This window comes from Panthera leo, chromosome E2, assembly GCF_018350215.1.
Source record: "Panthera leo isolate Ple1 chromosome E2, P.leo_Ple1_pat1.1, whole genome shotgun sequence".
In the NCBI taxonomy this organism is placed as follows: domain Eukaryota; kingdom Metazoa; phylum Chordata; class Mammalia; order Carnivora; family Felidae; genus Panthera; species Panthera leo.
The window spans coordinates 57440874-57453330 of NC_056693.1; the positions used below are offsets into that span (position 1 = coordinate 57440874).

The 12457-nt window shown below is 56.0% G+C and overlaps 1 protein-coding gene across 1 annotated transcript in view; it reads left to right on the forward strand.

Moving 5' to 3' along the window:
* CRISPLD2 (cysteine rich secretory protein LCCL domain containing 2) overlaps positions 1–12457 on the forward strand; it is a 59099-nt gene that overhangs the window by 27691 nt on the left and 18951 nt on the right. Inside the window, exons 7-13 of the mRNA XM_042920658.1 lie at positions 900–1043; positions 2550–2610; positions 5241–5307; positions 5746–5876; positions 7620–7663; positions 10065–10137; positions 11748–11823. Of these exons, the coding sequence (XP_042776592.1) occupies positions 900–1043; positions 2550–2610; positions 5241–5307; positions 5746–5876; positions 7620–7663; positions 10065–10137; positions 11748–11823 (596 nt within the window). The remainder of the gene's footprint in view (positions 1–899; positions 1044–2549; positions 2611–5240; positions 5308–5745; positions 5877–7619; positions 7664–10064; positions 10138–11747; positions 11824–12457) is intronic.

Sequence of the window (12457 nt, forward strand, 5' to 3'; positions counted from 1 at the left end):
AGTTCACCGTCTGGGACCGTGGCACCGTGGCGGCCTGAGGGTGGCTCTGAGGAGTGGCTGGCAGTTGTCTTTCAGGATGCAACCTCGGAGGTGCACCTGATACTTTGGAGAAATGGAATTTGTGTGGCCAGTGAGCGTGTTTGAAAACTCGGGGGTCGTGGTCGAGGTTGGAGAAGCGACGGCAGCGGGGTGACGTAGTAACTCTGCGTTTAACCCGGAGTTGGGCTATCTCAACCCAGCTTCGGCTTTGAATGTGAAAAAGCTGGCCGTGAGCGCCGGGCAGGGAAGCTTCGGTGCCCGAAAGCCGCGGTTGAGCAGGGACTCACAGGCGAGCGGAAGGGAGCAGATCCTGCCGGCGGCCGGGCACAGCGCGGTCCGAGGACAGCGACGCGGGGCCCCGTGCGCCACGGTGGGCGCACAGACGAGGAAGGCCCCTCCCCCCAGGGAGAGCCCCGGGGGCCACAGGGAGCTCAGGGGAGACCGTGCCAGCTTGGGCTCGGACGGGGAGGCGGCCCCCCGAAGCCGCGCCCTCGGGCAGGTGGTGGCGAGCGGGAGGAGGTAGGACAAGGAGCCAGTGTGACCAACGGGTGCGGGCACCGGGGTTCGCACCTCTGGTCGGGGCTGCCCCCGGGTCCAAAGCAAACACGGCGAGCAGAGCGCCGGCCGCCTCGCCTGGGCGGGTGGGATGCCCCCTGGCCGGCTCAGTGCTTCCGTGGAACGTTCTCTCTGCTGCTGAAGTGAGTCTTTGTGAAAGCGAACCGCAAGCTGGTTCGGTTTCCCGGTTGCCGTTTCCGTGCGCGCACCCCCCCCCCCCGCCACCCCCGCCCCTGCCACCCCGCAAAGTGCATTTTTGTGGCATCCTCTGTGTTGTCTGTCTCGCCCCCGCCCCCGCCGTGAAGAAGAGACTTTCGTCCCCAAACCCGAAACGGACGAGATGAACGAGGTGGAGGTGGCTCCCGTCCCGGAAGAGAAGCACGTCTGGGTCCAGCCGAGGGTGACCAGACCCACGAAGCCCAAGAAAGCGGCCGCGGTGAACTACATGAGTGAGTGGGGGCCGCCTCTGCGGGGGGGGGGGGGGGCGCCAGGAGGGGCGCCGCGGGGCGGGGAGGGCTCTGAGCGGGCAGACAGTGGGGACACAGGGCGGGTCTGGGTGCAAATGCACCGCCCCGAGGCGTTTTCCAAAAAGGATACTTTTAAGTCATTCCCAAAGCAAGCGTTATGGGAGCGGCGCTTGGGGGGCCTTTCCCGCCAGGCAGGTATTTCGAGGTCAGGCCTTGCCCTTTCAGCGGGGGGGCCTGGGCTGAAACTGGGTCCCCCTGGAGGTGCCGGCAGGGCGGGCATCCGGGCCCGGCTCTGGTGGCTCGGACCCTCGCTGGCCCCTTCGAGACTTGGTTTGCTCACCCATAAAAGGGGACAGTAAGGCCCACGTGGGGTTGCTCTGAGCATCCTTTGCAGTAATGGGGGCCACCCAGTGTCAGCTCTGAGGTCATCACCGCAGTGCCACCCGCGCTCCCCCGCAAGGCTCCTGGAAGTCCCCAAATGCAGGGTATTGTCAGGCTTTCCCCTCTCCTGCCACTCGATGCACTCAGCTCTCAGGTCTGCCCCCTCTCTGCCCTCACCGGCCCTGGCTGGAGCTCAGTGCTCCATTTCCCCAAGGTAGCGCCTTTCCTGAAGGTTCGGGGCTCCGGAGGGGTGTTTTCTCATGAGCACAACACAGGCCTGGGCCGTCCACTCATGGTTCTCTGCTTCCCCCTAAGCCGGTTCCATTAAGAAAATAATTTAACATTACAAAATAAATGTCTTTTTTTCTTTTAAATAAGAGAGACAAATCAACAAACAAGATTTTTTTAAATGTTTATCCACTTTTGAGAGAGAGAGAGAGAGAGAGCGTGAGACCAGGAGAGGGGCAGAAAGAAAGGGAGAGACAGAGAATCCCAAGCAGGCTCCACGCTGCCAGCGCAGGGCCTGACGTGGGGCTCGAAACTCACAAACCGTGAGATCGTGACCTGAGCCGAAATCAAGAGTCAGATGCTTAACCGACTGAGCCACCCGGGCGCCCAAATAATAAGTCTTTTTGACAAACTCTGACCCCACGCCAGGATTCTGACGTGTCCCTGTAAGACAGACAAGAAAGTAATGCTCGACAGAAGTTGTCTTGGCTGGAGAAGGCCTGTAAGTCCCACCCTCCAGAACCTTCTGGGGCTTCAGGGCGCTTGGTGCGTATCAGGCCCCCCCTCCAAAGCCACATGCACGTTCTCAGTTGACGCTGACAGAAACAGCACCCAAGGTCCTAGCCCCACTATCCGTATGCAGACACACCCTCACGGAGGGGAAGGAACATATCCAAGGTCACACTGCTTCTCTAAAGGGGCAGGTCGAGGATTCGAGCCTCACAGCTGAAGCATTCAGCCAGTGGGCACTGCTCCTGCTCAGGTTGTGGCACGGATTCCAGAATGTTCCAGAAAGTTCTTCGGAGTGGGGGGTGGTGTCTGTTAACTCAGACCCATCCCCCAGCTTCTGTGACGTGTATTTCCGCACTTTTCTCGTAGCCCAAGTTGTCAGCTGTGACACCAAGATGAAGGACAAGTGCAAAGGGTCCACGTGCAACAGGTAAGGCCCCGCTGCACCCCTCTCCGGCCGACGCCTGCACCCCCTTCGAAGCGTGTGCCGCGGTCACGGGCCACGTCGTGATCAGTGCGTTGCCGGCCAGCCGGGCTGAGCTGGGTAGAGACTCGGGGGAAAATGCCCTCCTCTACTCTTAGCACAACGCTTGTGCCGGATCGAGCGGGATGCTAGGCAGGCCCGTTCCCTGTCATAGGCTAGACCGGCCGTGGCGTCTCAGAGCGCCCTCCGACTGCCACCGTTTAGTGCCTGGACCCGAGCTTCTCGGCCTCGGCACTCCTGACGTTTAGGCCCAGATCATTCTCTGGGGGGGGGGGCTGTTCTGTGCACTGGAGGGCGTCGAGCAGCATCCTGGCCTCACCCCCCTGGATGCCAGGAGCACCCCCACCCCCAACTGGGATGCCTAAAAATGGCCCCAGAAACTGCCCCACGTTCCCTGAGGGCTAAAATCAGTTGATAGCCTTTGACCAAGGAGCTGGCCCAGGCTCCCACCGGGTGTCCTCCCACCTGGACGAATATTCCAGTGAAGTGTTTCACGTCTCGTGGGGAGGACAGGCCCGAGTGACGGATGCTCTGGGTCCTTGGTCCAAAGCGAATCCCCAGGCTGTAGATGTGCCAGGAGCAGAGCTCGTGCATGGCCGGGGCTCCATTCCACCTGCTGCGCGAAGGGGGTCTGGGGTGGCCCGGGTCCCGCACAGAGCAGGGGAGGGCGGGGGCCGTGGGAGGACACGCGTGAGCGGCGCTGTTGGCCGCGGGCAGATCCAGCTGCACGGCTGTGAAACCCGAGTCCGTGGTGGAGCCCCCCCGCCTCGTCCCCCTGTGGCTCCCGGCGACCGTTCCTCTGAACGCGAATCGTGCTGTTTAGTGCACACACCAGAAAGAGAAGGTAGCAGATCCTGCTTCGTACCCTGGCGACTCGGAATTTGGTGTGCCAGGAGGACGCTTTGCTCGGACTTTGGCAGGAGCGTTAGGAAGTGGCCCCGGGGCATCCCAGGGCGAGGTGGCTCGAGGGCCAGCGGGTGCCGAAGACGTCAAAGCAGTCGGGTTGTCGGCAGATGAGCAAATGCGGCAACCACGGGTGCCGGAATGACCCGGGCACGGCGTGAGGGCACGTTTGCGTGGCCCTGGGGCCCAGGAGTCCCTTCGCGGTGGCGTGCTTTTCTGTACCGCGAGCTCGTGAGGAGAACATCACACCAGAGTCGTCAGTGGGAAAAAAATGATGAGGCTGGAGACCATCCGTCAGATAGCCTCGAGAACGTTCCAGAGTCGGGGGTCGATGGGACCCTCTGCAAGCAGGGAGAAGGCAGGGGTCCGGCCACACGAAGGCCACTAGAGGCCTCTGATCAGGAACTACGACTCCCCCCGCCTGCAAGCACAAGAGCCTCCACGGTTCGCCTCCTGGAAGTCAGCCCATCCCCTGGCTCATCAGTTTTCTGTCCACGGTGCTTTTACAATCATAGTATTGACCGGGCCTCCCCCCGCCTCCCCCGACTTTAAAAAGCATTCACGTGTATCGTCAGTAATTCAGGAAAACACCACCAGCACCAGAGTTTAGAGAAAAAACTAAAGATTCCCCGCCTTTCCGCGATATCCGTAGAGATTTGATGTAGCTTCCCTTCCGGTCTTTTTTCTGGGCACCGGGGAGGCTCCCACAGCTAACGCCCCTCATGTGCTACTGTTTTCATTTAAGATTTTCCGAAGTCACATGTTTTCCAAAACCCTCATTTCTCGCGGATGCATCACACCCTAACGTACGACCGCACAAAAATGTGTTAGGCCGTCCCTCCGACGGTGCCGGCTTCTTCCTGGTCTTTCAACGATTCCAGACCTTTGGTGCAGTACGGGGACCTGACTTTCCGACTTCTGGCCTGGGTTACGCGCTTACGAGGAAAACTTAAGAATTGAAGGATAGGCATTTTTAAGGCTTTCTGGAAAGGTGCATTTTCCTGGGCAAGAACACCATCGTTGAATTTTATCCTATCTAAAAAAAAAAAAAAAAAAACAAAAAAAAACCCTTGGAATCTGACACCTAGAAAGAGGCTTGTCCTTTCCATTTGCACCTTCTGTGATGACTGATGTTTGAGGATTTTGGTTTTGGTGCCTTTGAAACCACTTGGTGGTGAATTGTCCATCGGTTGGTGTCTCTGCCTTTGACATGAATCTTTTTATTATTTTTTTTTAATGTTTATTTTTGAGAGAGAGAGAGAGACAGAGTGTGAGTGGGGCAGGGGCAGAGAGAGAGGGAGACACAGACTCAGAAGCAGGCTCCAGGCTCCGAGCCGTCGGCACAGAGCCCGACGCGGGGCTCGAACCCACGAACCGCGAGATCGTGACCTGAGCCGAAGTCGGACGCCTCATCGACGGAGCCACCCAGGCGCCCCCTCCCTACAGCATGAACGTTAAACACATGAAAACGAGGTCAAGTTGAATCCACGATGGTGTTCCCGTGACCATGAACTTCACCTGGGCTGCCGCGACTCCCTTGAAAACATTCGGAGCCTGCTTCTCTCTGGTGTCCGTGATAGAACTTCCGGGGGAGAAGAACCCCGCTGAATTCCCGGTGGGACCTCATCCGCACGCGTTCACCTGTGGGAATCACTTGCTTTCTTCTCCATCAGGTACCAGTGCCCAGCGGGCTGCCTGGGCGGCAAGGCGCAGGTGTTCGGAACTCTCTTTTACGAAAGCGTAAGTGGCCCGGGTGGGCTCCCAGCGCGTTTGGAACGGACGTTGCGGGTTTGGGCCCGAGGAGACTTGTTTCCTTCCACCCCCTCCGTCCCAGAGCTGATGTGCGCCTGTCTCCGGGCTCACAGACTAGTGAAGCCACTTTTGGGACCCGGGGTAGACCCTCGTGAAGGTCGGTCTCCATGTTAGACCGAGCGTTAATATGCCTCACTGCGTGGGGGAGAAAAGGGCCGTTTGTCCCCGTTCTCAGTTCGTAAAGCACCTCGGATGGGTTTTCTCAGATAAGCAACCCCAGGAGCGAAGACGGGTTGTGGGGAAAGGCGGGAGTTAGGCCCGACGTTTTGGCTTTTTGTGGCTTGGGGACAAAACCTTGGGCATCTCTAAAGCAGACTGGATAAAGGTGAATTCAGACGAACTTACCGTCTCCCTCCCCGCCCCCAGTCGTCCAGCATATGCCGGGCCGCCATTCACTACGGGATCCTGGACGCCAAAGGTGGCCTGGTGGACGTCACCAGGAACGGGAAGGTCCCCTTCTTCGTCAGGTCTGAGAGAAACGGCGTGGAGTCTTTGAGGTAACTGTCCCGTGCTCAGGATTCCTTAACGCTTTTCTTTCCTTTTTTTTTTTTCCTGGTTATGGAAGTATTGTCGAAATTTTGAAAAGTACCGAACGATATGAAGACGCAGGGAAACAGACTGTCACGGTGAACTCGAACTTGAACGCCGTAGCTCAGACATCACCCCGTAGGCGGTTCACCACCTCTCACCCGCGTGGGTTTTTCTGGGCGTGTGTTTAAGTGTTTAATTCGGCTGAGTTTCAACTCCTGCTTTTCCTCCCATCCTTGGGTTTAGAGGCTGACTCTTGACAGACCTGGTGCCCCCGCCCCTGCTCTGTGACCTTGGGCGGGTGTCTTCATCCCTTCTGGGTGACAGCGTCTCGCTGGGGAAACAGGGCCACGGTAGGACCCGGCTGGTCCACACGGGTGCAGGCAGCCAGTTTTTTAAACGATGCAGCTCTCCCACGGTCGCTAGGAAAGATCTGTCGCCCCTGGAAAGGCCCCTCGCGCCCGGGAGTCCCCTCCCCCCATCCAGGACACCTAGAGCCTGGCCCAGCAGGGACACCGGGGCCCCTGCCCCAGCGTCCCTGCGTCCCTGGGCCACGGTGCCTCGCATCAAGAGAGCCTCCCTGCGTCAGGGCCCGTCCCGCCTCCGCAGCCCGGGTCACAGCGGCCAAAGCGCCTGTGTGTGTTCCAGGGGGTTCCACGCAGAACATTTCAAAAACCGCATGAGTCATTCCCCTTTGAAAGGTCTGGTTCTTCCAGAGGGCTCGCAAGTTTCCCTCTTCGCCTTAGCTGGGGTCTCAGGGGCCACGTCACCATGAGAGTGAGGATGTCTAAACAGAAGCACAGAATGCGTTCGCGGAGGCCCGGTGACCTAACGCCGGCCTCCGTGCCGGGCTCAGCGGGGGCACCGAGGGCGCCGTGGGCCGGCCGGGTCCGGGCCCCGCGTGGCCCGCACAGCTTGTCCCGGAGCCACGTCGGGGCCCTCCCGGCGGCCAGCTTTGCGTCTGGAGGGCAGTTCTTTGCGTCCCAGGGAGTCTGCCAACCTCGACACAAAGCGAACGGAAGCTTTATTTTCTCCAACCTCTAACTGAAACATAGTTATTTCCTGCTGGCGGAGTGTTGGTCCCAAACGGGAGTAGGGGTGAGGCGTCTGCAAACGTCTGCCGTCACGACCCCGAAAAGACAGTGGTTGGAAGACAGTTTCTGCTTCGAGTGCATTCGCAAGGAAGCACAGCTCTTACCCAAAGGCAGATTCCTTTTTTTCCCCATGTTTATTCATTTTTGAGGGAGAGCGTGAGCAGGGGAGGGGCAGAGAGAGAGAGTGGGGGACAGAGGATCCCACGCGGGCTTCCCGCTAACAGCAAGCGGGCCAGATGCAGGGGTTGAACCCACAGACCCCGAGATCATGACCTGAACTGAAGTCGAGGCTCAGCCGACCGAGCCACCCAGGGGCCCCACGCATTCCTTTTGATGCTTTGGCAGTGATCCCCCCAGCAACTGATTTCCCGTTAACCTTTTAAGTTTACGGTCTGCATTTTAAAGTCACCATTCTGAGCAGGACACCAGCCTGCCAGAGGGGCTCTTGGCACAAAGTAGGTTGACAAACCCCCGTCGAGAATGGTCTAAGGGCTTTCCAGCTGATGGGAAACGAGTAGGGAAACACAGAGTTGAGTCCGAAATAAGACCAACGTGGGAGCAACCCTGCACGTTTACAAACAATTCTGTTTGCATTGAACCTCCTGTTTTCTTCTCCAGCAAGTACAAGCCTTCCAGCTCGTTCATGGTGTCCAAAGTAAAAGGTAAGCTGGCCGGTCTTTTTTATTTTAGTTTACTTTTAATGTTTATTTTGAGAAAGAGGGAGTGTATGAGGGGGGAAGGGTGGAAAGAGAGAGGGAGACCCGCAATCCGAAGCGGGCTCCAGGCTCCGAGCGGTCAGCGCAGAGCCCGACGCGGGGCTCGAACCCACGAACCGCGAGATCGTGACCTGAGCCGAAGTCGGACGCTCAACCGACTGAGCCACCCAGGCGCCCCCTGGCCAGTCTTTTTTTTTTTTTTTTTAACGTGACCGTAATACGCAGGTGATCTTGGGTTTCCCTGGAGATGTCATTCTCCTGAGCTGTTGACTTAATGTGAATTCTGCCTCTTAACGCTGCGATCCTCAGCATCGTAAAGGGTTTTTAAAGAGGTTCCTGACAATGCTGATTCTTTAACTAGTTTCTAAACGTATCTGCACCTGGCATCGGCCCTAAATCGCTAAACGGGTGACACAGGCCCGGGGGTTCCCAGCTGAATGTCACAGAAGTCCTAATGCCTGGGTCTGGAGCAGCCAATAGGTCGTAGAAGGAGAGTCTGTTTCTGTTGGTTGGTGATGGTGGGTGGAGTATTGAGTAGGATTCTGCAGCCTTGTTCTGGGCTCCTCAGAAAACAGGCCTCAATAGATTAGTAATGTCTGCCCTGAACGACAGAGGGGAAACTTGACGAAGCACGCCGCCCGTCCGTGCCCTCCCCGGCCTCGCTGTCTAATCCCCTCTACGGCGCGTTCACTTGGCGGGGGAGGGCGTGCCCCTGGGGGGCGTCCTGCGGGCACAAGCAGAGCTGTGGGTTCTGGTTGTGCAGAAAGAGCGCTTGACTGGGACGGTCTCAGGGGAGGCGAGATGTAGGGGCGCCCCGCCCGCACCTTCCTCGGGAAGCTGGCCCGACAGCCCCTTCCTTTGGGAAAGCAGTTCTTGGCTTGTCACGGGCCCTGGATGCGAGAATATCTCATTAGATGTCTTTATAAGAACACATAGCGGCTTTTCTCCTTCTTACAAAATAATGCCTATTCATTCCAGATAATTTAAAAATACAAAGGCGATTAAAAAAAAAAAAGGATTTGACCAGACTCCACCACTTATGGATAATATTGTGAACGTTTTGGTGGATACTTCTGAAGGTGTTTTCCCTCCGATTACGAGTATATGCCCTGGTAATACATTGATACACTTTCAAAAATTGAAACAGAATTACATGTTTGGTAACCTGATTTTTCTCTTCAAATGATACTGTATCAGGAAGATACTTCTGTGCCTTTAAGTGGTGTTCTAAACCCAATTAAAAAAAATATTTTAATTATTTTTTTAATGCTTTTATTTATTTTTGAGGCAGAGAGAGACAGAGCATGAGCAGGGGAGGGGCAGAGAGAGAGAGGGACACACAGAATCCAAAGCAGGCTCCAAACTATGAGTTGTCGGCACAGAGCCCGATGCGGGGCTCGAACTCGCAGACCGCGAGATCGTGACCTGAGCCGAAGTCGGACGCTTAACCGACTGAGCCACCCAGGCGCCCCATGAACCCAGTGTTAATGACCTCATCTGCCTGCCATGATACTGTGGCCCCTGGTGTAGTGAACCAGTCCCCTTTGTTGGATTGCTACATCGATCCCCGACCCACCCAACGATAGGCTGGACCACGGGTTGGCGACCTACCACCCTCAGGGGCGAATCCTGCCTGCCCTCTGTCTTTGTAAATAAAGTTTTATTGGCACACAGCCACGCCCATTCGTTTACACGTCCTCTTGTCGCTGGTTTCTGCCATAACAGCAGAGTTGAGTGGTTGCAACGTAGTCCACAGGGCCCCCAAAGCCAGAAATATTTGCCCTCTGGCCCTTTCGGAAGAGTTAGCCGAGCCCCAGACTAGCTGAAGACACGCAGTCAGAGACTACAGGTGGGCCGTATCAGAGCCCCTTTTTGCCTCTGTTGTTTAAACCCACGTGGCCTTGAAGATCGCTAGACGGGGAATCAGAAGCCTGGCCTCCCACCGTGTCCCGTGCAGACCCAGGGTTGTCTCTTGGCCTTTGGGCCTCTGTTTCCAACTCTGTATAATTGGAATAATACCTACCGTGAAGAGAAGGAAGGTGAACAGCTTCAGAATAGAAAAGCAAATGAAAGGTATCGTGGCTCCGACGGAGGAACAATCGAGGGTGGTCACACTCTTGTGCTGTAGCCACGCTCAGGCCATGGGGCTTCTCAGCCCTTGAGGGGCCCGAGGTGAGGCGCCAGCATTGCTGGGGCCGGGCACCTGTGGGCTTCCCATCCCACCTCTGTCCGAAGGCCCAGTGGGCCTCTTGGACCCGGTTGTCCAGCAGCCCATTTCATAGGCGGGTAGCCCGAGACCCCGGCTTGCGAGCGACCTGACCGTTTCCCATCGCGTTCCTGTCCCCAGTGCAGGACTTGGACTGTTACACCACCGTTGCTCAGCTCTGCCCGTTCGAGAAGCCGGGGACCCACTGCCCAAGGTGAGACTGTCTAGCGTCTGGTTTTGCCAACACAGGGGCCGAGAGAAGGCGGCGTCATGTTGCGTCGGGGGTCATCGCGTGGGGCTTCTTTCACTCTGCGTAATGCTTTCGAGACTCACCTGCGCTGCTGAGCACGTCGGTGGTTCCTTCTTCACGGTGGTTTCCACTCTTAGGACCTAGAGGTCCTAATAGGTCCTAATAGGACCACTATTCTTAGGACCACACTTAGGTTTTACGTGCGCTGCCTAAACCTTCTCCGGCTGATTTTTGGAGGGTGATGCTTCGTGGCAAAACGATGGGTTCCCGGTAACACTTCCTTCTGAAGCACCTGTTAGGTCCTCTCGGGAGCTGTGAACACTTCTCCCTCCGTGAGACGGACCTTAAAACTAACATGTGGAGACCCCCAAGGTGTGAGCAGGGAAGAGCCCCAGGAGGCTGCTGGTGAGGGGCACACCCTGGACGGGGACCCCCCCCCCCACTCCTCCCCTCTGCTGTGCACGCTCCCCTCGGGGCCCTCTCGCTGGCCCCCACTGGCCCTCCGCCGCGAAGCTGATCCCCTTTGAATGTTCCAAGGATCACGACCTTTTATTAACTATTAAATAGTAAACCCAAATATTAAAGAGAAGCACAAGGAAGTTATTTCGGAAAGAACAAATGAACAAAAAGAAAAGCTTGACACAGTACAAGTATAGAAAACAGAGGTTGCTGGCCTGCCGTTCTAGAGAAAGTCAGAAAGAATTTTCGTTCCCACGTTCTGTTTTCTTTTTTTTAAATCTCACACGTATATGCTCTCGGTCCACTCCTGTCCCCTCCCTCCCTCAGGACTGTTTTAACTTCCCAGTCCCTTTGTCTGCCTTTCTTGCCTCCCGGGATCCTGCCTGCCTTGGGGCCAGATGGCTTCCGGACGCCATCTTGGTTTCCTGGTCCCTGGGTTCCAGCAACACGGCATATACTGTTGTAGATAAAGGCAAAAAAAAAAAAAAACCCTTTTCTTAGGTGGGGTTCATGCTTTTCCCTGGTCTGAATCTCTCACACCAGCTGGGGCCCACCCATTTCCAGTTTGAGGTGCTCTCCTAATCCTCTAGGCCCACAGCAGGGATGTGGTTGACTGACACAGTGGTGATCTAACCTCTTCCGCCTCGGGTTATCAGCGCCCCCTCTCTGTAATAGTCTGACTCATTGAGGTGAGGGCCCTCCACCCTTTCCGCCCTCGTGCAGGGAAATGGCCTTTAAAAAAGTCTATTGAGTATAAACTCGGTGATGTACTCCCGGTATGAGTTGGCCAACCCCCGAGAATGGGAGGTACGACCTCCGACAAGCCCATATTCCCATCTCTCACATATTTACTTTCTTTCACCTTGTTTCTGCGGGCCTCTTTTGGTACGGACTTTTAAAATTCCCTGTGCACGATTTAAGAAGAGGGAAGATATCTTTACCACCGCTAGGGTGCGAGAGGTATATCTTTTTTTTCTCAAAGAGTGTACACTAGGGTAGTTTCCTTTCCCATCCAAGTAGTTAACCCTTGACGCTCCAAGAGGGAAGGCCAGCCGCTTCTGGGGAACTGTTTTCTGCTGGCCGTGACCATCGCACAAACGTGTCTTGTTTTCCAGAGTTCATTGTCCGGCACACTGCAAAGACGAGCCGTCCTACTGGGCTCCCGTGTTTGGAACTAACATCTACGCAGACGTGAGTATGCTGGTGTTTTCAGGGACCACTTCTCGAAGCACGCTAAGCCCTCGGAAATCACGTTCCAAAGTCTGGATGCCAGAAACCCGAGATCTCATTCCTGTGTCTCTAGCTGACTTTAGACCACAGCATTTCTTTCTGCAACCGTTGCCCTCGTTTCCCAGTTCATAGCGACTACTTCCGCTCGTGTATGTTCACGAATACAGATGCAGGCGTACCTCGTCTTACGCACATGTTTTCATAGTTCGGTCGATTGACTCCCGCTTCCCCGTTGATGTGCATTTGTAATGCTCCGGCTTTCCTGTATCACGTACTTCATTTCCGGATATTTAACACCTTTCCGGCTCTCCTGACGCATTAATAGAACTGGTCCACTCTCCTCACGGTTTTTTTTTTGGCTACGTACCCGCCTAGCCAAAAACACGGGAGGAAATACAAATGACACTAATTTACTACTTGCTGATGACCACTCTTATTACACCGGAGTCTGTTCTTCTGTATTTTCCTTACTGACTTTAACAAGGAAGCTTCAGCCTGAGTTTTCTTAGCGAATCCTCCAGAACGTGGTCTGTTCCCTCCAGTTGCCCGGGGTTCAGGGACATGGCGTCCCGAGAGATGGGACTGTGGTCACAGC